The 21405-nt window shown below is 50.2% G+C and overlaps 1 protein-coding gene across 1 annotated transcript; it reads left to right on the top strand.

The window, feature by feature from the left end:
• Positions 1-5: 5 nt before the first annotated feature.
• Positions 6-20434, top strand: LOC114485098 (homeobox protein cut-like 2; the record flags this gene model as incomplete). Its single annotated transcript, XM_028485665.2, has 8 exons — positions 6-129; positions 892-993; positions 5719-6518; positions 7721-7880; positions 12921-13193; positions 14438-14626; positions 15854-16127; positions 19518-20434. Coding segments are annotated over 8 exons (2715 nt in total), but the record flags the coding sequence as incomplete, so codon positions are not given.
• Between the last annotated feature and the right edge of the window lie 971 nt (positions 20435-21405).

Here is a 21405-nt window from a genome sequence, read left to right as displayed (position 1 = left end):
TCCTGGCCCGGCCCAAGCCCTGGCGCAAGCTCACGGTGAAGGGCAAGGAGCCCTTCATCAAGATGAAGCAGTTCCTGTCGGACGAGCAGAATGTGCTGGCTCTGAGGACCATCCAGGTGCGGCAGCGAGGTGAGTGCCGGCCGAGGGCCCACCTGCGGCGCACGGGCTCAGGCCTGGTCTCCACGACCCAGCCCAGGGCACGGGGCTGGCTGGGGTCTGAGAGCACAGCTCGGGGTTCAGAGCCCTGGGTCTGCCACCTCACAGCCATGTGACTCGGGGCAAGTGACTCTGCCTTTCTGTGCCTCAGTTTCCCCCTCCGGCCACTGTGGTGCCGTTCAGGCTGATAATGGTGGGAAAAGTCTGGGCCCCAGGGGCTGCCTTGGCAGATACCTGCTGAGCACCTCCAAGCCTCAGTTTACCCATCCGTACGACAGCCTGGGTGACTGCCAGCCTTGCCAGACTCAGTTTTTAGGGTAATCCATGTGAAGGGCCCAGGTTTTGACCTCACAAACACCTGAGTTTGTGTCCGGCTCTGCCATCCATCTACTGAGTGACCTCAGACAATCCACTTTAGCTGCTCTGTGCCTCAGTTTCCCCATCTGTCAGCCTCATGGGGGGTTAAATGAGCATAAAGCATGTAGTAAGTCCTTGAGAACTGTTAGCTTTGATGGTGGCTGCCGTCAGTGGGTTTTGTCGTTGTTGTTATTATTTCAAGCTAGAATCACTTGTAGGTCCACAGTTTGTCACACAGACTAGCGAAGTGGTGGCCCTGCCACACACACTCACGGTCTGGCCCTCAGAGGAGGGCACCAGCCTGTCGCCCTGCCCAGCTCCAGGGACTGACCCCCAACAGGCAGGTCCCCACAGCAGATGCCCCCTTTCCTCCCCCAGGCAGTATCACCCCGAGAATCCGCACACCAGAGACCGGCTCGGATGACGCCATCAAGAGCATCCTGGAGCAGGCCAAGAAGGAGATCGAGTCGCAGAAGGGGGGTGAGTGTGACCGCAGCAGGTGAGGCCCGAGGCCTCCAGGGCCTGCTCTGAGCAGGAGGCGAGGCCTTGTCCACCTTCGTCCACTCCAGAGGGGACTCCAAGCAGGTCAGGACCTCTTTGCCTCTTTCCAAACCTGCAGCCAAGTGAGGTCTAGGCCTGGAAAGTGCCAGATCCTAGCCGGTATGGAGCCACAAGCCACGTGTGGTTATAGCCATTTAAATTAACTAAAAGTAAGTGAAATTAAAACCTCAGTTCCTCAGCCGCAGTAGCCACATCGCACAGGTGACGAGTGGCGGCCGTGTTGGGCAGCGCGCCCACAGAACGTTGCCCTCACTGCGGAGTTCTGTTGGCAGTCCTGGTCTGGGTTGTCCAAATGTCCTCAACTTGCAGGAGGCACAGTGGCCAGTATTCACACAGGAGCTTGTAAAGCACAGAGGCCTGAGCCTCACCCTCGACCATCGGTCTCACCTTCCTTCTTGCACCTTACTTTCTAGTTCCCAGGGAAACACTGTTCCCCTGGCTTCCTCCCACCTCTCAAACCATGCCTCCTACGCTTTCCCAGTGGGTGCCACACTCAGAACTCAGTGGTTAAAAACAGCATAAATTTATCATCCTACAGTTCTGAAAGTCGGAAGTCCAAAGTCAGCCTCACTGGGCTACAGCTGCATTCTTTCTGGAGGCTCTAGGGGAAAATCTGTTTCCTTGCCTTTTTCAGCTTCTAGAGGGCGCCCAGATTCTTTGCCTTCTGGCCTCTTTCTTCATCTTAGCATCATAGCATCTTTAGTCTCTGTCTCTCTCTCATCTTTCTGCCTCCCTCTTATAAGCACCATTGTGATGATGTGGGGGTCCACCCAGATAATCCAGGATAATCTCCTCATCTCAAAATTCTTAACTCTAATCACATCTGCAAACTCCCTTCTGCCATGTGAGGTAACATGTTCACAGGTCCCAGGGATTGGGACATGGATATCTTTGGGGGACCATTAATTAGCCTATCACAGCGCACTTTCTTCATCAACCCCTCAAACGTGGGGTTCCCCCAGAGCTCCACCCCAGGCCCTCTGACTTTCTTACTCTTCCTAGATGAGTTCATCCACTCCTGGAAATTCCAACAACCCTAACCCTAACCCTTACCCCATCCAGGGGTCACTTAACTTCTGAGTGCTTCTTTCAAGCTTGTCCATCCCCACCCTGACTGCCACCAGCCTAGTGAGCCACCATCATCACTTGCTGGGACTATTGCAGTAGCCTATTTACTGGTCTTGCCAATGACATTCTAGGCCATGCCCTGGCTCATTCTCCACCCAGAGGCCAGAGGGATCTTTCTAGAGGACACACATGGTCATATCACTATTCGAAATCGTTCCATGGCTCCCCATTACCCTCAGATAAAATCCCAAGTCTTCAACAAGGCCTACAGGCCCTATTATAGTCTTCAGACTCCTCCTGACCCCTCCGTGCCTCTCACGTGAGCTGTTTGTAGTCATGCTTATTCTCATTCCTGTTCCCTGTGCCCCTAATGCCATCCTCACCCCAGCCACCTTTCATCTGGCCAACTCCTGCTTATACGTTACAACTCAACTCAGAAGTCATCTCCAGGAAGCCCCTCATCCCCATCCAGGTGGATCGGATACCACCCCTCCTTGGATCCCCCATTATGACCTGTATCGCTTGGTGCCTTGGAGCCAGAGTGACCTGGCTACAAATTTTGTCTCTGCTATTTATTAACCATGTGACCATAGGCAAATCGCTTAGCCTCTCTGTGCCTTCATTTTCTCATCTTTAAAATGGGCACAGTATTTGTACTCCCTTCTTAAGGTTGTGTGAGGATCAAATGAGATCAGGCCTGGCAAGCACTCAACTGGGGTCTAGTATGTAGAAGGTGCCCCTGAAAAGTTAGCTGTCCTCATTACATTATCATTATTATGTCTCCATTGTTGCATTTATTCATGTTACAAATGACTCTGCTGATGTGGCTGTCCCTCCCACCAGTCTGGGGGATTCTTGCAGCCAGGGACCTAGTCACATCCCTGCACCCAGCATGAGGTAGTACAACACAGTGCAGACCACAGCTGACTTAGAACTAGATGCTGGCTTCAGCACTCCCACTCTATTCTACATTGTCTGCTGCCCCATGGTGGCGACTCGGAGCAAGTGTCCCGATTCCCAAGCCTGTGATCGCTGCTGGAAGCCAGGAGTTCCCCAAGATCCCTCCCCTTCCGGGTCCCTAGAAAGGGTAGAGAGGGGCTTACCCTGCTGGGAGCCTACACTGCTCCCCCCATATAATCTGCTGAGCCCTTACTGTGTACACCAGGGGTCCGCAACCCCCAGGACATGGACCGGTACCAGCCCATGGCCTGTTAGGAACCGGGCCGCGCACAGCAGGAGGTGAGCAGCGGGTGAGTGAGCGAAGCTTCATCCCCGCTCCCCATGGCTCCCCATCGCTGGCCTGAACCACCCCCCAAGCCCCATCCCCCCGCCGGTCCATGGAAAAAACTGTCTTCCATGAAACCGGTCCCAGACATTTATTAAGTGCCTACTGTATGCAAGATAGGGCTTACACATACAGATGAGACATAGTATTGGGGGGAAAAGAATCATGAGAAACAGTTTAACCTAACTCTCCCACTGAACAGGAAAACTGAAGCCAAAGAGGAGGAGACATACTCACAGTTACTCAGAGACCAAAGGAGAACCCAGGTCTCCTGACTCCCTGTACAGTGCTCTCCCACTGGGGGGTCAGAAACAAGGCAGCTTAAAAGGCAACATCATAGAGGGAAACCTTTGCGTAGTTGGGGGTTTCCTGTGAAGAGTTCAACAAGAGGAAGAGTGCCAGGTTATCCCCCCCGTGCCCCTGCCAAGAGTGAAGGCTAAGCAGAGAGCAATTCGCAGTCCTCTGGGAAGGAAGTGAGTGTGGCTGACACTAATGTGGGAGCCCTGCTTTTGGGGATCGAAGGAAATGTCCAGAATGGGGGCAAAAATTTATATACAAGCTATCTCTTCATTGTTGCTTCCAACAGTGACAAACTAGAAACAATCTAAGTGTCTAGCAGTGGGGGATCAGGTAAGTAAAGCACAGGGTATTTCCTCAGTGGTATATGCAGCCATTAAAGATAGAAGAACTTATAATCATAGGAAAAAATACTCATGTTGACACCAACTGAGGGCAAACCAGGCCACACTCCCACATATCAAGTGTGACCATCCCATGAATGTTGTTAGAAAACAGACTGGAAGGAAAAACATGAGAAAATTTCATGTGGTTGCCTCTGGGGGAAATATTAGAGGGGATTTTTATTTTCATCTTAACTTTCTGTGCATTCTTAGCTGTCCACAATAGGCATGTATTACTTTATTTTTTAATAAATTTATTTATTTTATTTATTTATTTTTGGCTGCGTTGGGTCTTCATTGCCGTGTGCAGGCCTTCTCTTGCCGTGGCGAGTGGGGGCTACTCTTCGTTGCGGTGCGCGGGCTTCTCATTGCGGTGGCTTCTCTTGTTGCGGAGCACGGGCTCTAGACGCGCAGGCCTCCGTAGTTGTGGTGCACGGGCTTAGTTGCTCCGCGGCATGTGGGATCTTCCCAGACCAGGGCTCAAACCTGTGTCCCCTGCATTGGCAGGCGGATTCTTAACTACTGTGCCAGCCAGGGAAGCCTCTGCTGTTTTTTTAATTGAGGTAGCATTCATATAACATAAAATTAACCATTTTAAAGTGAACAATTCAGTGGTGTTTAGTATATTTACAACGTTGTGCAACCACTGCTTCTGTCTAGTTCCAAAACATCTTCATCACCCCAAAAAGGAAACACTGTACCTATTAGCAGTCACTCCCTACTCTCCACCTCCCTTAAGCCCCAGGGAACCACCAGTCTACTTTCTGTGTCTATGAATCTACCTGTTCTGGATATTTCATAGGAATGGAGAAACCATACAATATGTGGCCTTTTGTGTCTGGCTTCTTTCACTTAGCATGATGTTTTCAAGAGTATTCCATATGGTAGCATGTATCAGTGCTTCATTCCTTTTTATGGCTGAATAATATTCCATTGCTCTATTGCTTATTTTTTTTCCCCCTATTGCTTTTTAATTGGAAATTAAAATTGGGGCTGTGAGGATCCACTAGGGTATAGACAGCACAACCAGATAACAGAGGAAGGGCTGTGTTGATCTGGGTTGGTCCAGGGGTGGGGAGACCTCAGCATGGGAAAGACCACTAAGAGGGCAGAGGGAAACAATGTTCTGTTGTTCCTTTTTGTTTACCACTCTTAAAAATATATATATTTTTCACTAAGTAATACATTGCTTATTTCACAGCTCAATTAGAAAGCAGGTTATACTGTGTGTCCTCTTCTGGGACTTGCTTTTATCTGCATAGATGGATCACAGCATATGCAAAAGACAAGTCTTTTTTTAATGTTATATTATCCCCATGAGCACTTTCTCCACATGTGCTAAAATCTCACTGTCCACCTGATTTTTTTTTGTTTTTTTTTCTTTTTTTTTTAACATCTTTATTGGAGTATAATTTGTCCACCTGATTTTTAATGGCTGCCTAATATTCTGTCATAGGGATGGACCCTAATTTACTTAACCAATCCCCAGCTGTTGGACAAAGAGGTTGCCTCCAACATTTTGCTGGTATAAATACTGTGCCGTGAACATCTTTGCCCTTCGATCCATGCTCTGACCACGGGCCTCCAGCCACCCTGTCATCTTCCCCGCAGGTGAGCCCAAGAACTCGACAGCCCCACTGAGCATCACCAATGGCACAGCCCCCGCCAGCACCTCAGAAGATGCCATCAAGAACATTCTGGAACAAGCGCGCCGCGAGATGCAAGCGCAGCAGCAGGCCCTGCTGGAGATGGAGGCAGGCCCCCGCGGCCGCTCGGTGCCTCCCTCGCCCCCAGAGCGGCCCTCGCTGGCCGCCGCGAGCCAGAACGGGGCCCCGACCCACGTCAAGCAGGAGGAGAGTGGTGTCGGCGGCGGTGGCGTCAGCGGTGGGGGGACCAGCAGCAGTGCCACACAGACATCCCTCACGGTCCTGTCCCCCGCCGCCTTTGTGCAGAGCATCATCCGGAAGGTCAAGTCAGAGATCGGCGATGCCGGCTACTTCGACCACCACTGGGCCTCGGACCGCGGCCTCCTCAGCCGCCCCTACGCCTCCGTCTCGCCCTCACTCTCCTCCTCCTCCTCCAGCTACTCCGGCCAGCCCAACGGGCGGGCCTGGCCCCGTGGGGACGAGGCCCCCACGGCCCCCGAGGAGGAAGCGGCCGGGAGCGAGGACGAGCCCCCCAGGGTGGGTGAGCTCAAGGCCGAGGGGGGCGGCCCCGAGGGGGGCAGCGGCGGGCGACTGGCCTACTACCCGGCCTACGTGCCCCGCACGCTGAAGCCCACCGTGCCGCCCCTGACCCCCGAGCAATACGAGCTCTACATGTACCGGGAGGTGGACACCCTGGAGCTGACGCGCCAGGTCAAGGAGAAGCTGGCCAAGAATGGAATCTGCCAGAGGATCTTCGGGGAGAAGGTTAAGATGGCGGGGCCCACCCTCGGAGGCTCCGGGGCCTGGAGCACGGGACCTGGGGAGGGAGGACCCCCATCCCACGTGATTGGTCTGGAAAGAACGCGTGTGTGTGTGTGTGCGCGCGCATGCGCGTGTGCAAGAAATGGGCAGAAGCAGGATTCGGACCCCGGTCTGTGTGACCCCAAAAGCCCTTTTTCCTGTTTCCAGCTGTCCTTGGGCACTGGAGGAGGGGAGCGAAGGGCAAGGCAGTTGTTAAAGCTGTGAAACCCTTCCATCTGGTTAGGAAATAGCCACCTACCCGACCCTGCTCGGGTACCCTCCACCCCTCCCATGGTCCATCCACTAAAGGGTTAAGGCTCAGCCTAGCTCGCGGGGGAGGGGGTGCCTCCTGATTGGTTGGTACCAGTTGTTAAGTAGTTTTATTTCTTTTTAAAATGTAGATTTATTTTTTAATTAATTAATTTGGTTGTGCCGGGTCTTAGTTGCAGCAGGTGTGCTCCTAGGTTGCGGCTCACCAGCTCCTTAGTTGCAGCATGCGAACTCTTAGTTGCAACATGCATGTGGGATCTAGTTCCCTGACCAGGGATCGAACCCAGGCACCCTGCATTGGGAGCGTGCAGTCTTAACCACTGTGCCACCAGGGAAGTCCGTGTTAAGTAGTTTTTAAACATCACCTCCGGCCATAGCAGAAGAGCAGGCAAAGGGTCATAAGCTCAGAGGAAGGAGAAATTACCTGAATGGGAGACACAGGAAGGCCTCCTGGAGGAGGGGGCACTTAAGGGGTCTTAGAGTCCAAGCAGGGTTTTTTTTTTTTAAGATTTTTTTGATGTGGGCCATTTTTAAAGTCTTTATTGAATTTGTGACAATATTGCTTCTGCTTTACGTTTTCGTTTTTTGGCTGCGCGGCACGTGGGATCTTAGTTCTCCAACCAGGGATCTGCATTGGGAGGCGAAGCCTTAACCACTGGACTGCCAGGGAAGTCCTGAGGCAGGATTTTTAGATGGAGGGAAATTAGGAAGGGCACTGCAGGTGGGGGGTACAGCACAGGCACACAGCAGGCACCTGGGGAGTGAAGAACGCATGAAGGCAGCCCTGGCCTCTCAGAACAGGAGTGGACAGTGGGCCTTAAGGTTCTTGGGGAGAGTGGTGGAGGGGATGGCCAGGGACCTGCTGACCCACCCTTCCTGCTCTGCCCTCCACCCAGGTGCTGGGTCTGTCACAGGGCAGTGTGAGTGACATGCTGTCCCGGCCGAAGCCGTGGAGCAAGCTGACGCAGAAGGGGCGGGAGCCCTTCATCCGCATGCAGCTGTGGCTCTCGGACCAGCTCGGCCAGGCCGTCAGCCAGCAGCCCAGCGCCTCCCAGGGTGAGTGTAGACAGGGCCCCAGAAGTGCCAAGAGCCCTCACTCTTCCAGTCTGTGCAGTGGCTTCACTGCCTGGGTCTGCCCCACTCTGCGTCCCCACAGCCCCGGCGCCACTGCCGCTGCCCTGAAAGAGTGCAGGTTACTCCTAGTTGGTGTCCCTGCTCCCCTTTCATCCTTCCTTCAGCCAGACAGGCACTGGTTTTAAACCTCTAGGTGGCGCCCGGGTGCGTGGAGCAAGTGGAAAAAATACTTTGCCCGGGGAGCCCCACCTTCCTTCCCATCCTGTCAGGAGTCTGCCGATTGACCTGTTTCTCCCAGCAATCCAGCATGCAGCCTCAGAATCCTTCTTAGCACAGGGCCTTGGACAGCTGTTATCCATCCATTAATGGTGCACAGGCAGGGTGGAGTCTGAACTTTTCCTGGGTGAGGAAACTGAGGCTCAGAGAGTTGCCCAAAGTTACAGAGCCTGAGAGTAGAGGGATTGGGGCCCTGAGGTGGCGACTCCAAGGAGCTCAAGCTCCCTCCCCAGTGACAGTCAGTGGGCAGATCCATCAAGGCCCTGGTGAGATGCCTACCCAGGCCGTGAGGGGGATGGCTGCCAGGACACGACACCTGACCTTCCTGCTGAGACCAGAGAAAGGCAGAGACAAAGAGAGGCCAGACTCCGAGTCCAAGGACCTCAGCTCAGTCACTTTGTCCATTTCTAAAGTGGGGATTGGTCAATAGGACAAAAACCATATCTCAGGTTCATAGAAATGAACCAGATCAATGGGTATCAACAGGAATAGTACCTGAAACATAATGTCAGGGAACAAAATCTTACCTCTCAGTGATGGTGTTTATTTTAGAAGTTAATGCCCACAGACAAGAAATGAAAAAAGGTGCCACCACCCACCTGCCTGCGAGGAGGGGCTGTGCTGGGCAGGGAGGGGCCAGGAGGAGACTGGGAGGGGACCGGAGGGCTCTGGCTGTCTCTGTTCCTTTTTTTCTTTAAAACAAACAGGGAAATTTGAAGCAAATAGGGCAGTGTTAACATCTATTAAGGTGATAGGCCCAGGGAAGTGAGGGAGGACTTTTCTGTACATTTCTATAGCTTTGAAGTATTTTATAATATTTTATAATTGAGGACTAACACAACTGTTATAATGACGGCGGTCATTTGTCACACACAGTGCTAACCGCTTGCAGCGTTTTCTTCTTTAATCCTTGTGTTAATCTTGACCAGAGGGACTCTTTGTCCTTCACTTTTACAAAAGAAGAAATCGAGGGTCTGACTAGCACAGTGACTTGCCCAAGGTCACTGGCCAGTTAGTGGCAGAGCCAGGATTAGAACGCAAGACTGGTAGCTGTTAGACTCCCCTGCCTCCTAGGGTTTCCACCTCAGAGCCCACACTTGTGAAAGGGTCCCAAATCCTTTTTGGTTTTTGGTGTTGTGGTGTATTGTAATTAATTCATTTTCATTGTGGTAAAATTCACAAATCAAATTTACCATTTTAGCCATTTTTTTACGTGTACGATTCAGTGGCATTTAGTACATTCACAGTGTTGTGCAACCAGCACCTCTGTACAATTCTAGGACATTTTCATCACCCCACAAGGAAATCCCATACCCATTAGCAGTCGCTTCCACTTCCTCCTCCCCCAAAGCCCCTGGCAACCACCAAGCCTGCATTCTGACTCTATGGATTTACCTGTTCTGGGCATTTCATATCAATGGAATCAAGATAATATGTGGTCTTTTGTGTCTGGCTTCTTTTACTTGGCATGATGTTTTGAAGATTCTTCTATGCTACAGCTTGTGTCAGAATTTCAGTCGTCTTTATGGCTAAATAATATCCCATTGGAGCGGTAAGCCACTTTTTGGCTACTGTGAATAATGTTGCTATGAACATTCATGAACATGTCTTTGATCACCCGTTTTCAATTCCTTTGGCTATATATCTAGGAGTGGAATTGCTGGGTCACATGGTAATTCTATGTTTAACTTATTGAGGAGTTTGCAAACTGTTTTCCATAGCAATTGCAGCATTTTACATTCCAGCAGCAAGCCAACACTTGCTATTTTTCCATTTTTTACTGTAGCCATCCTAGTGAGTATGAAGTGGTATCTCATAATTTTTATTGGCATTTCCCCAATGTCTGTTGTTTTTTTTTTCCTTTGTAATGGAAGGATTTGAGGTAGGGATAGAGTTAGGCAAAGACAATCAAGAATAGTGTTCTTGGCATAAGAAACAGCAAAAGCAAAGGCTGGGAGGCAGGATCATACACGGTTTGGGAAGGGAGGTAAGTGCAGATGAGGGTGGACATCTTGTCCCCTGCTTACCCACAGATCAGGACACCAGGACCCCAGGTTTGTGGAAACAGAGATTTGAGTGGTCCTGACTGAAATGTATTCACTCAAAAGCACCTCCTGCCTCCCCAGGCTCTAAGACTAACGTATGTTCCCTGCCTTCCAGGGGCTGGTATTTAGTGGATGAGAAGACCATGTCGGGCATAAGCATACCTGAGCTCAAGTCCTGGTTTTGCCACTAGCCACTCTGTGACCTTAGACATATTGCCTGACCTCTCTGAGCCTCAGTTGCCTCATCTGTAGAAGGGGATACCATCATCCCTACCTCCTAGGGGTGTTATGAGGGTGACTTGACATCATGGGTGTAAAACACATAACACTGTGCGAGGCATGTAAGTGCTCGGTAAAAGGAAGCTTCATGAATTATGGTCGTCGTCGTCGTTGTTGTTGTATCTAGATATCTAGTTGTTGTATCTAGTGAGGAAGAGATCTGGCACAAGTAAGGAATTACAGTGAAGTATGACAATGTGTAGTCAAGGTGCTCTTAGACCCCGAAGGTGTACACCTCAGCGAAGGGGCATTTGGGACTGGGTCTTCAAGGATACATAGGAGTTCAAGGTTAGGGGGAAGGCTTTCAGAGTGGGAAGACCAGCCTAAACAAAGGCACAGGGGTTTAGAAGAGCCTAGGAGGTTTGTGGGGAGAGGGCTAACTGAGGGGACTGTGAATCGCTCCAGGTCTGTGAGGTGGGCAGGGACAAGAGAGACCAGAGCCTTAAACACCAGGACAAGGAGGTACACGTTTCTTGTGCAAGGGGCAGTGGGGAGCCGTTGAAGGTTCTGAAGCATGAGCGTGGTCTGATGAGAGTGATCTACTTGTTGTCCACAGGGAAGGAAGAACCCATCTAGAGCAGAGAGAGGCTCAGGATGTCCTTTCTAGAATCAAAGCCACTGCAGGATGGTTATGGGGCTCCCTTTACTTCCACTGATCATACATTTTTATGTTTATCTTAACAAATTTCCATCAGGCACCAGTTAAATACTTTGAGGAAGAGGTACCTTTTCCTACTTCGCTGGAAGGCACCTTGTGGACAGGCACAGGGATTCCTAGACACCCTGTACCACACGCCCCTCCCTATTAGGGGCACCTCCCTAGGCACGTCCCCTGCCCTCCCTGGATTGTCCGGAGGCTCAGCTCACGCTGGAAAGTCCAGCGGGTGACTCTGATTCCTCAAGAGGTGATCCGCATTATCTTGAGTCCTCTCCAGGCCCTGAGTAGGATAGTTGCAAGTGTAGCGCTTTTTGTTTTACGGCCCCATTTAACAGATTCAGGAACTGAGGTGTGACAGAGTCATCCCACCCAAGATAACTTCTAAGTGGTTTTTAAATATGCGTTCACACAAAATGTCTTTTGATAAATGAAAAATGTGGTTTTAAAACTCACTTTCTTTTAACATGCCAAGGTACTGTGGACATCTTTTCTTGTTCTTTTTTCAGCTTTATTGAGATATATTTGACATAGAACACTATGTAAGTTCAAGGTAGACAATGTAACAATTTGATAGATGTATATATTGCAAAAATGTTTACCATGGTAAGGTTAGTTAACACATCCTTCCCCTCACATAATTACCATTTTGTTGTTATAGTGAGAACATTAAAGCTGTACTCTCACAGCAACTGTCATATAGTACAAGACTGTTAACTATGGCCACCATGCTGTGTATCAGATCCCAGAACTTACTCATTTTATGTGGACATCTTTTTATTACATTATTTTTAATTGCTGCAGGGACTCACTGTATTTTATTTAGCTGACGCCCAGTAGTTGGACTTGTAGGTCATTGCCAACTCCTTTTTTTCCTTAACTTTCAATTTTGATGTAATTTCTAATTTACCAAAGAGTTGAACAACCAACTTCCTAGACCCTACACACAGATTCACCAGTTGCTAATTTTGCCATATTTGTGCTCTTTCTCTCTCGACCATTTGAGAAATTAATTGAAGACATCATGTCCCTTTACCCCTAAATGTTTCCAACAAGTATTTCCCAATCATGAGAAATTTTACAACAATAACAATACTGTTACATGACCCACCATCTGTATTCAACTTTCCTCTGTTGTCCCAGTAATCACCTTAATATAATTTCATTTTTCCCTGTCCAGGATCAGATTCAGAATAACTTGTAGTTAGTCGTCATGTCTCTTCACTCTCTTTCAGTTTGGACCATTCTTCTGCCTCTCTTTGTTTTTCAGCTTTGACATTTTTCAAGACTAGAAGCCAGTTATGTTGTAGACTGGCTCAGTTCACCTTTGTCTGATGCTTCCTCGTGGTTAGATTCAGACTGTGCACTTTGGGCAGGAATATCACAGAAGTGATGCTGTGTCCTTCTCAGTACGTCGTATCAGGAGGCACCAGTTGTTTATTTGTCCTATGATTGGTGATGCTAACTTTGATCACTTGGTTAAGGTGGTGTCTGGCAGGTAGCTGTACTGTAAAGTTACTATTTTTCCCTTTGTAATTAAGAAGTATCTTGTGGGGAGATACTTTGGGACTATGTGGATATCCTATTCCTCATCTAACTTTCATCTGCTAGTTTTCACATCCAGGACGGTCCTTGCCTGAGATATTATTACGGTGGTTGCAAAAGGGATGTTGCCACCTCTTGGCTCTAGCAAACAAGCCTGCCCAAACCATGTATGTCAATGCCAGATTGCAGTAACCGCCTTCTCTGTCTCTCTGTGGCCCACAGCCAGTCCTACTGAACCAAGGTCCTCGCCATCCCCACCCCCTAGTCCCACGGAGCCGCCGGAGAAGGCATCCCAGGAGCCCCTGAGTCTGACACTGGAGAGCAGCAAGGAGAACCAGCAGCCGGAGGGACGCTCCAGCTCCTCGCTAGGTGGAAAGATGTACTCGGGCAGCCAGACCACAGGGGGCATCCAGGAGATCGTGGCCATGTCCCCCGAGCTGGACACGTACTCCATCACCAAGAGGGTCAAAGAGGTCCTCACGGACAACAACCTAGGTACAGGGTGGCGGGAATCAGGGATGCTGCCTCCCGCCCCGCTTGGCTCCTACTTGCCTTAAGGAAAGTGCTGGCAGTGAGCTCCCAGGCACTGGGGTCCTGCCTGCAGGTGCCAGTCAGCCCTGGGGCATCCAGGACCCTCTGGGAGGCATCTGACAATGACCTGGGTCTCTAGAGTGGGACACAAGGGAGGTCAATACGGGTCTGAAAAGGACCTAAAATCCCGAGCCCACAGCTTTCAAAACTTCCTTCCAGGAGGACTTAGAGGATCCCAGTAACAGTGAGACTCTAACACAATCCTGATCCAGTGCTGGGGGCACAGAGGAGAAATCTGGATTCTTTAATTTTTTGAATCACAAACTCCTCCAAGTCTCAAATGGGAGTCAAGCCCCCCTCCCAGAGGGATACATACAAGCCCCAACTTTTCACTACAATTTCTATAATAAAAATAAGACATCTTTATTTAAAAATACCAAATAGTACCCAAAAAAAGAATTAAAATTTAAATAAAAAAGTAAAATCTCCCCTGCCTCCCCCTTCTCTGACACTTTCTGAACCCATACAAGAATATATGTTCACCTAGTTTCTTCTTTTCTTTTTTCTAGATAGATGAAATTACACACAGGCTATCCTTATACTTGCTTTTTAAAAATTAACACTGTTTGTGGACACCCTTCCAGTTTAGAATGAATAGACCACCTGCATTCTTTGTCACTGTTGCAAAATTTTTCAGGCCATGGATGCCCCACATTTTTTCCCCAACTGATGAGCATTTTGCTTGTTCCCAATTTCCTGCTGCCTCTGAAACTGTGTCCGTATGCGTCTTTGTGCCCTTGGGCAAATACAACTGGAGGATAAATCCCAGGCAGTGGAATTGCTGGATCAGAGGATATGCACATTGACATTTTGATAAAACCTGTCAACTTACTCTTTGACAAGGTGCTACTAATTTGTACACATGAAGTTTGCAGACAATTTCAGGGATCCCCTGGGAGTGAAGAACATCTAAATTATGAAAGCATTTTTGTTTGGTAGCTGTCTGCCCGCCCCCATCTCATATTTTGCAGAAAGGTCTCTTCCAGATACACACTGGGTGTGGGTTCCCCCATGTGTCTAGTCCTCCCTTCTGAGTTAGTGGAGACATTCCCTAGGTTCTCCCATGTCTCTGGCCTATTTCTTGTGTCTCCTGGGAGCACCTCGGCCCAGCCTGGGGGTTACAGGTTGCTCTCCTCCCCTGTCTCCAGGGCAGCGGCTATTTGGGGAGAGCATCCTGGGGCTGACACAGGGCTCCGTGTCGGACCTGCTGTCCCGACCAAAACCCTGGCACAAGCTGAGCCTGAAGGGGCGGGAGCCCTTTGTGCGCATGCAGCTGTGGCTCAACGACCCCCACAATGTGGAGAAGCTGAGGGACATGAAGAAGCTGGAGAAAAAAGGTAAGCACTGGGTAAGCTCGGGGTCCCAGTGAGTCCAGTCCCAGTCTGGTGCGGGGCTGCAAGAAATAGCAATTCCACAGAATGTAACTGCAAGCCATTAAAACATTTACTACTTTTCCCCTGAAAATTCCAATAGCCCACCTCTCTCAGCATCCTTCCCCACACCGACAGCTACTCCAAAATCTTCTGTGTATCCCGCAAAACCCCCTTTCTCTCTGATTCCTCCATCCTCTGCTCACCTCCCTATTGTGTTACCTCCTTTGCCCATTACCCAGCTTCTACACAACAAAGCACAGAATTGACCCAGCAAACAAGAATCCTCCCTTGTGGAAGTGGACAAGAAATTGCAGATTCTTACATGGTCTAATGTTATTTTATATCCCTGAAAAAATGAGCTGGCATTGAGTACCTGTTTGTGCCCTCCCAGTCTCATGCTGTGAATAAGGGATTCCTGGATCTTAAAAAGCTCAGGGTCCAGTTGGGAGATAAGATTCAAGGAGTTAGAAAGTTGTCATCCAGGGCACCAAGGCAGTTCATGATGAGGGCCCAGGGTCAAGCCAAGCTGTAAGTGGCACGTGGGGCAGGGCCGAGTCCGGCTGTTGGCATCAGACAGCTGTACAGTTGAGAACTTGTCCTGCCACTTCCTGGCTGTGTGACCTTGGGCAAGTTGCTTCCCTTCTCTTTGCCTCATTCTACGTCATCTGAAAGTAAGAGTCACAGCATCTACCTCAGGGCATTGCTGCGAGGATTAAATGAGACCCTAATGCCTTACTTCCTCCATTCTGAGGTGTGCCTTTTTCCCCTACATTTTGACAATTGGAGGCTGAGATGCATCATGCAATTACTATGTTCGTTTAAAATTAATGTCCTGCCCCTGCCCCCAACAAAAGTAGTGAAATTCAGGGACACTTCTGACAATCAAGACAATGCTCCAGAGCACCCTTTTTCGAGCACTTCCTTCCTGTCTGTGAGGCGAACCTTCTACATATGTTCACAATTAGAGTGCTAATGACCAGGTGTGGGTAGGCGAGAGTCTGGCTAGGAGGAAGTGAAAGGAGAGTAAGAAAGGAGAAAAGGCTGAGACTGGGCGGGGCTCCCTACATTTGGGGCATGGAGGGCTTTGAGGACCTCTGGCTGATGCTTGGTTCAGCTCGGGTAGCAATGGGCCTCTGGTCGGCCGCTCTCAGCCCTCCCCCGCTCCCTCCCCCACCCGCCCGCCTGCCCCAGCCTACCTGAAGCGCAGGTACGGCCTCATCAGTACCGGCTCAGACAGTGAGTCTCCAGCCACCGGCTCCGAGTGCCCCAGCCCCTGCCTGCAGCCCCAGGACCTGAGCCTCCTGCAAATCAAGAAGCCGCGAGTAGTGCTGGCCCCTGAGGAGAAGGAGGCACTGAGAAAGGCCTACCAGCTGGAGCCTTACCCCTCCCAGCAGACCATCGAGCTCCTCTCCTTCCAGCTCAACCTCAAGACCAACACCGTCATCAACTGGTTCCACAACTACAGGTAGGGATACTGAGTGGGGGGCCACTGGGAGGGTGGGCAGGGGTCTCAGCCGGACCCCCTTCCCTGTCCCGGGGTCTGGAGGGAGCCCAGCATGGCCTCTGGGAGATAAGAGGACCATACTGCTAGGTGTTTAGCTTTATAACATAGGCAGACCTGGATCTACTGATAAATCCCAGCTCAACCATTTCCAGCTGTGAGGCCTGGGCGAGGGACTTCACCTCCCTGAGCGTCAGTCTTCTAACCTATAAAATGGGAACCATAATGGGATCTACTTCATATAGTTGTCCTGAGGATTTGATGGGCTAACGTATTTACATAAAATACCTGGCACACAGTTTGTGGTAGGTGTTGACATTATTATTGTCACTGTCTTTATTATGACTTCACCCAGCTTGCTCCGCGTCTTTGAAGGGACAGGGAATGGTGTTTGGGGCACAGGCCTGAGGAACCCTAACTACCCACTGAACCCTGCGTCAGAGCCCCGATTTGGGGCTCTTGGCCTCTCCTACTCCTAAGGCCAAAGGAAACCCCTCTGGCAGCCCCTCGGGCACCACCCGCCTCGGGGAATGGGTGATTCCTATTTCTGTGTGCCTCCTCCCACTCTCCAGTCCCTAGTCTTAGGAGTAGCTGACCTGCAGTGGGCTGGGCTGCCCGGGAATTTAGTCCCGGGCTGGCTGGGGGCACTGACTGGCTGAGTCCAGCAGTTTCCAAGGAGACCGCAGAAGGGCTTCCTGAGAGCCCTGCAGAGAAGGGTTGATGGGATTTCAAGGACCATCTCTGAGGCGCTCCCCACCAAGCCTGCTGAGCAAGAAATGTCTCTGGTGCCTCTGTGGTGCCAGAGAGGAGAGTCTCTTGATCCCCAAGAGAGAAGAGGAAGGAGGAGCCTGGAAGGGTGGAATGCCTGAAGTCTCTGTCCACAGCCCAGGCATGGGCATCACACAGACCTGAGTTCAAGTCCCACCTTGGCTGTGTGTTATTGGGCAAATCACTGTACCTTCCTGAGTCTCATCCCTGTTTTACAGATAAGGAACCTAATACTTAACCCTACAATGCTGAATTGAGGATCAAATGAAACACCTCAAGCGCACATACTTCGTAAAATATTGCTTATTATCTTGCTGAGACCCAGAGCCTACCAAACAGCAAATGACAGAGGTCCTGAAAGCCTCACGCCCTCCTTCCCTCCCAGGGGACATTCTCTCCCCTCTTGTTTCCCACGGGAACTGAGCCCTCCATTATTATTCAGTGTATTCATTCAATAAATATTTGCCTTGTGTGCACAGTGAGCTAGAGTCAGGAGATACAGGGGTTCAAAGCTATCATCCCTGCCCTAGGGAGCTTAAAATCACAAACCAGATAATTTTGCAACAGCCTAATAAATGCTGTAAAACAGGAATGAATACGGGGCTGAGGGAAAAGGGAATTCTACCTAGGGAAAACTTCACAGAGAGGTGGCCTTTGAGCTGGGCTTTGAATGAGCAGAGAGAATTCCACTCCCAAAAGAAACCACTCTCAAAGAGTTATAATTGTAGAATACATTACTTCACTTAGTAAATGTTTATTGTGCACCAACTCTGTACCGAGCGCCAAAGAGAACAAGACAAAGTCCTTGCCCTTAGCATCTCTTACAGACCAGCAGGGAAGGTCACTATTAAATGAGTACTTATATTAATGTATCATTACAACCTTCAGTGAGCTCTAGGAAAGGTGAACAATAGGATGTTTTCAGAACAAATTACCAGGGAGGACCTGCTATAGATTTGGGACTCAGGAATTGAAGAAAAAGACTAATTTTTACTATGGTGTAAATGACTATTAGCCTCATATTTATACTTGATCTACAGTTTGGAAGCTCTAATGACAGAGGCTCAGGCATTGAGCCATCCCAAAACACCCTCAGATCCCACCTTACCGGCAACGACTAGCACTCCCCCTGGTCCCAGCAGCTTTTCCCTCTAGAGGGGACTGAAGGAGGTGACAGAATCTCCTTGGAAGGTGGGCAAGGCCACCTTTGTGGAGGGATTAGGGACTGAGAGAGAGAAGTGAACCAGATCACCCTTCACAGCCCCTCCAGGCTCAGGATCCTGGGATGGGGCCCCATCCCCCACCTGGTCGGGGAGCCAGGGAGGCAGGAGAGTGTAGCCAGACTGCTGGGTTCAGGGCCCAACTGCACTACTTGCTGGCTGTGTGACCGTAGCAGTCCCAGTGCCTCTTTGAGCCTTGTAATCTTTGTCGGTGGGAGTGAGACTAGTATCCTGCTCATAAGGTTATTATGAAAAATAAATGAAATAACCTGCAGAAGTGCTTGGCCCCGCACCTGGTACATGATAAGCACCCATCATTATGATGTTTATAATTAAAATTTATAAATGTGAGTATTATTTATCAGTAACATGTACTTTATTATTAATATGATAAATAATGGTATTAATATAATATATGATGTCATTAATAAAAAAGGGCAGAGGGCTACAACATTGAAGATAGATGCTGAGGAAGCCCTGTCGCTCTATGACCTTGGACGAGTGATTTGACCTCTCTGGACCTCATGCTATTAGGAAAATAGTTAATGGAGTTAGACCCATTCCTATCATTTCCTGCTCTAAAACATAATATATAAGCTTCCCTCTGACAACAGGGAGGCCGTTGAAGTGAAGAGAGGATGGGCTCTGGACTGGAGTTCAGCGTTCCCGGGTTCTGGTCCCAGCTGTGCCTCTGTGTGCCTCGGTGACCTAGACAGGTTATTCTGTGTGCCTCAGTTTCCCCTTCTGGGCTGATGTCTAAGAGGCCCTCCAGGAAAGAAGCAGGGGGTTACTGGCACAAACTAGATCTGGGTTTGACTTTGAAAAATGCTCTAAAACAGCGCTGTCCGATAGAAATACAGTGAAAGCCACATATATAAAATTTTCTAGTAACCACATTAAAAAAAAATAAAAAGAAACAGATGAAATTAATGTAATAGTATATTTTATTTAGCTCAGTATATACAGATATAACCATTTCAACATGTAATCAGTATAAAAACTTTAATAATGAGAGAGCCACATGTGACCAGTGGGCACTGCACTGGACAGCACAGGTCTAGATTGTGAGCTTTGGGATCCGACAGTCCTGAGTGCAAGTCCTGGTTCTGCCACTTATTGGCTGTGAAACCTGGGGCAAGTCATTCAGCATCTCTGAGCCTTGTTTCCTCCTCTATGAAGTGGGGATAATAATAGCACCCACCCTGCAGAGTTGTTGAGAGGACTTATTAAGATGCTGCAGGTGAAGAAGCTTATGCCTAGTGAGCCCCCAGGGAAGTGGGTGGGGTCAGAAGGCCACTCATGTGATTTGACTCCAGGATTAGCCGGTCCCCGTCCAGGCCCTTGCTCACCGCCGTCTCTGCCCCAGGTCCCGGATGCGCCGGGAGATGTTGGTGGAGGGGACCCAAGAGGAACCAGATCTCGACCCCAGTGGGGGTCCTGGCATCCTACCGCCAGGCCACTCCCACCCAGACCCCACTCCGCAGAGCCCCAGCTCTGAGGCTGAGGACCAAAAGCCTACCGTGAAGGAACTAAACCTTCAGGAGGGTCCCGAGGAGAGCGTCACACCCCTGACCACGCAGGACAAGACGCAAGTGAGGATTAAACAGGAACAGACTGAGGAAGCTGAGGAAGAGGCAGGCAGCCAGGACTCAGAGGAGCTGGACAAAGGCCAAGGTGCCCCCAAAGAGGCGCATCCTGACCCTCTGGGTAACGACGGACTCCCAAAAGCAGCCCCGGGGCTCCTCCTTCCAGGCGGGACCACCCCAGCCTGCCCCTCGCTACAGCCCCTCCAGGAGAGCGAGGGCGGGGAGTGGCTACACCCGGACCCTCTAAGTTTTAAGTCGGCCTCAGAGTCCTCACGCTGCAGCCTAGAGGTGTCGCTGAACTCCCCCTCAGCTGCCTCCTCGCCAGGCCTCATGATGTCTGTGTCACCTGTTCCTTCCTCTTCAGCGCCCATCTCCCCATCCCCACCCGGCACCCTCCCTGCCAAAGTGCCGAGTGCCAGCCCCACTGCCGACGCAACCGGGGCCTTGCACCCCAGCATCAAGGTGAACCCCAACTTGCAGCGGCGGCATGAGAAGATGGCCAACCTGAACAGCATCATCTACCGGCTGGAGAGGGCTGCCAATCGCGAGGAGGCCCTGGAGTGGGAGTTCTAAAGGTGGGGGCAAGGGGCTCGCCGCGGGGCCACCTTCCCTCTCACTCAGGGCGGGGTGAGGAAGGGAGGAGCTCAGCCATCAAAACGTGGACCGCAGTGTCGCGCCGCTTGACATCTTTGGTTGTGATCCCGGTTCTGTGAAGTCGTGAGTGAGCAGGTGAGGCAGGTGCCTCTGCTTCCCCTTTTCAGCAGCCCCTGCCCCGCGGAGCACCCCCTTCTCCACTCTGGCCCCTCTACGAGAGGCAGAAGCAAAGTGACGCCACATTTTCCCCTGGAAACTCCAAACTCTTTTAGAAAAGTAAATATTTATAGACCTCTTTTAGATATTTTAATAAAGGATCCTTTGGAATTTATTCCCAGCTGATGCTGTTTTGATATTACAGAGAGTTATGAAATCAGGATACCGTCACAACTGTTGCGAAGTATACACTGAAGTTGTGTCATTTTTGCCACTAGATGAGATTAAAAGGAGACAGTTGTTCAAAGCCATCACAAAACACTATAAGACTGACCAAAATTTAGATAACCTTTGAACCACGGTTTTTTCCCATGTCTGTCTGTGAGACACAGTCCATTGCTACTGCCCTTCCAGAAACCATGTTGAAAAGAGAAAGTCCAGAAGACTCTAAATGAAAACCTTGATGCCGTTGAGGATGTGTTTCATTCTGGTGGTCTGTTTTGCAACCTTGATAACACAGAATGTCCCATGCCGTTGTAAATGTTGTAGAGATGTGGGCTATGGCCGACCATCCTATCTGAGATGTAACATGGTACAAAACAAACTGCTTACACTCCCTCTTGTCAGAAACCTGTGGACCGCAGGGGGTAGACAATCCATCTCGTCCGTCTGTAGACAAGATGTGGTTCCGAATCCTTTGGAAAGCCAGGTATGGGGGTAGGTGATTAGAGGGTGGCGCTCGAACCAGAGTGACCCCATACCCCAGCCTGAATCGTGGCCACAGTGCAGGAAGTTTCCCTACTGGCTTTCCAGAGCAAGGCTGTGGCCGCCATCTTCCTCTTCTTTGTGTTTTAAGAAAATAACAGCGTTGGTCATCCCACAGACACCCAGCTCGGCACCCAGCACCGAAAAGCAGAT

Source organism: Physeter macrocephalus, unplaced genomic scaffold (genome assembly GCF_002837175.3).
Source record: "Physeter macrocephalus isolate SW-GA unplaced genomic scaffold, ASM283717v5 random_508, whole genome shotgun sequence".
NCBI classification, from domain to species: Eukaryota; Metazoa; Chordata; class Mammalia; order Artiodactyla; family Physeteridae; genus Physeter; species Physeter macrocephalus.
This window is presented reverse-complemented; position numbering and strand designations above follow the sequence as displayed.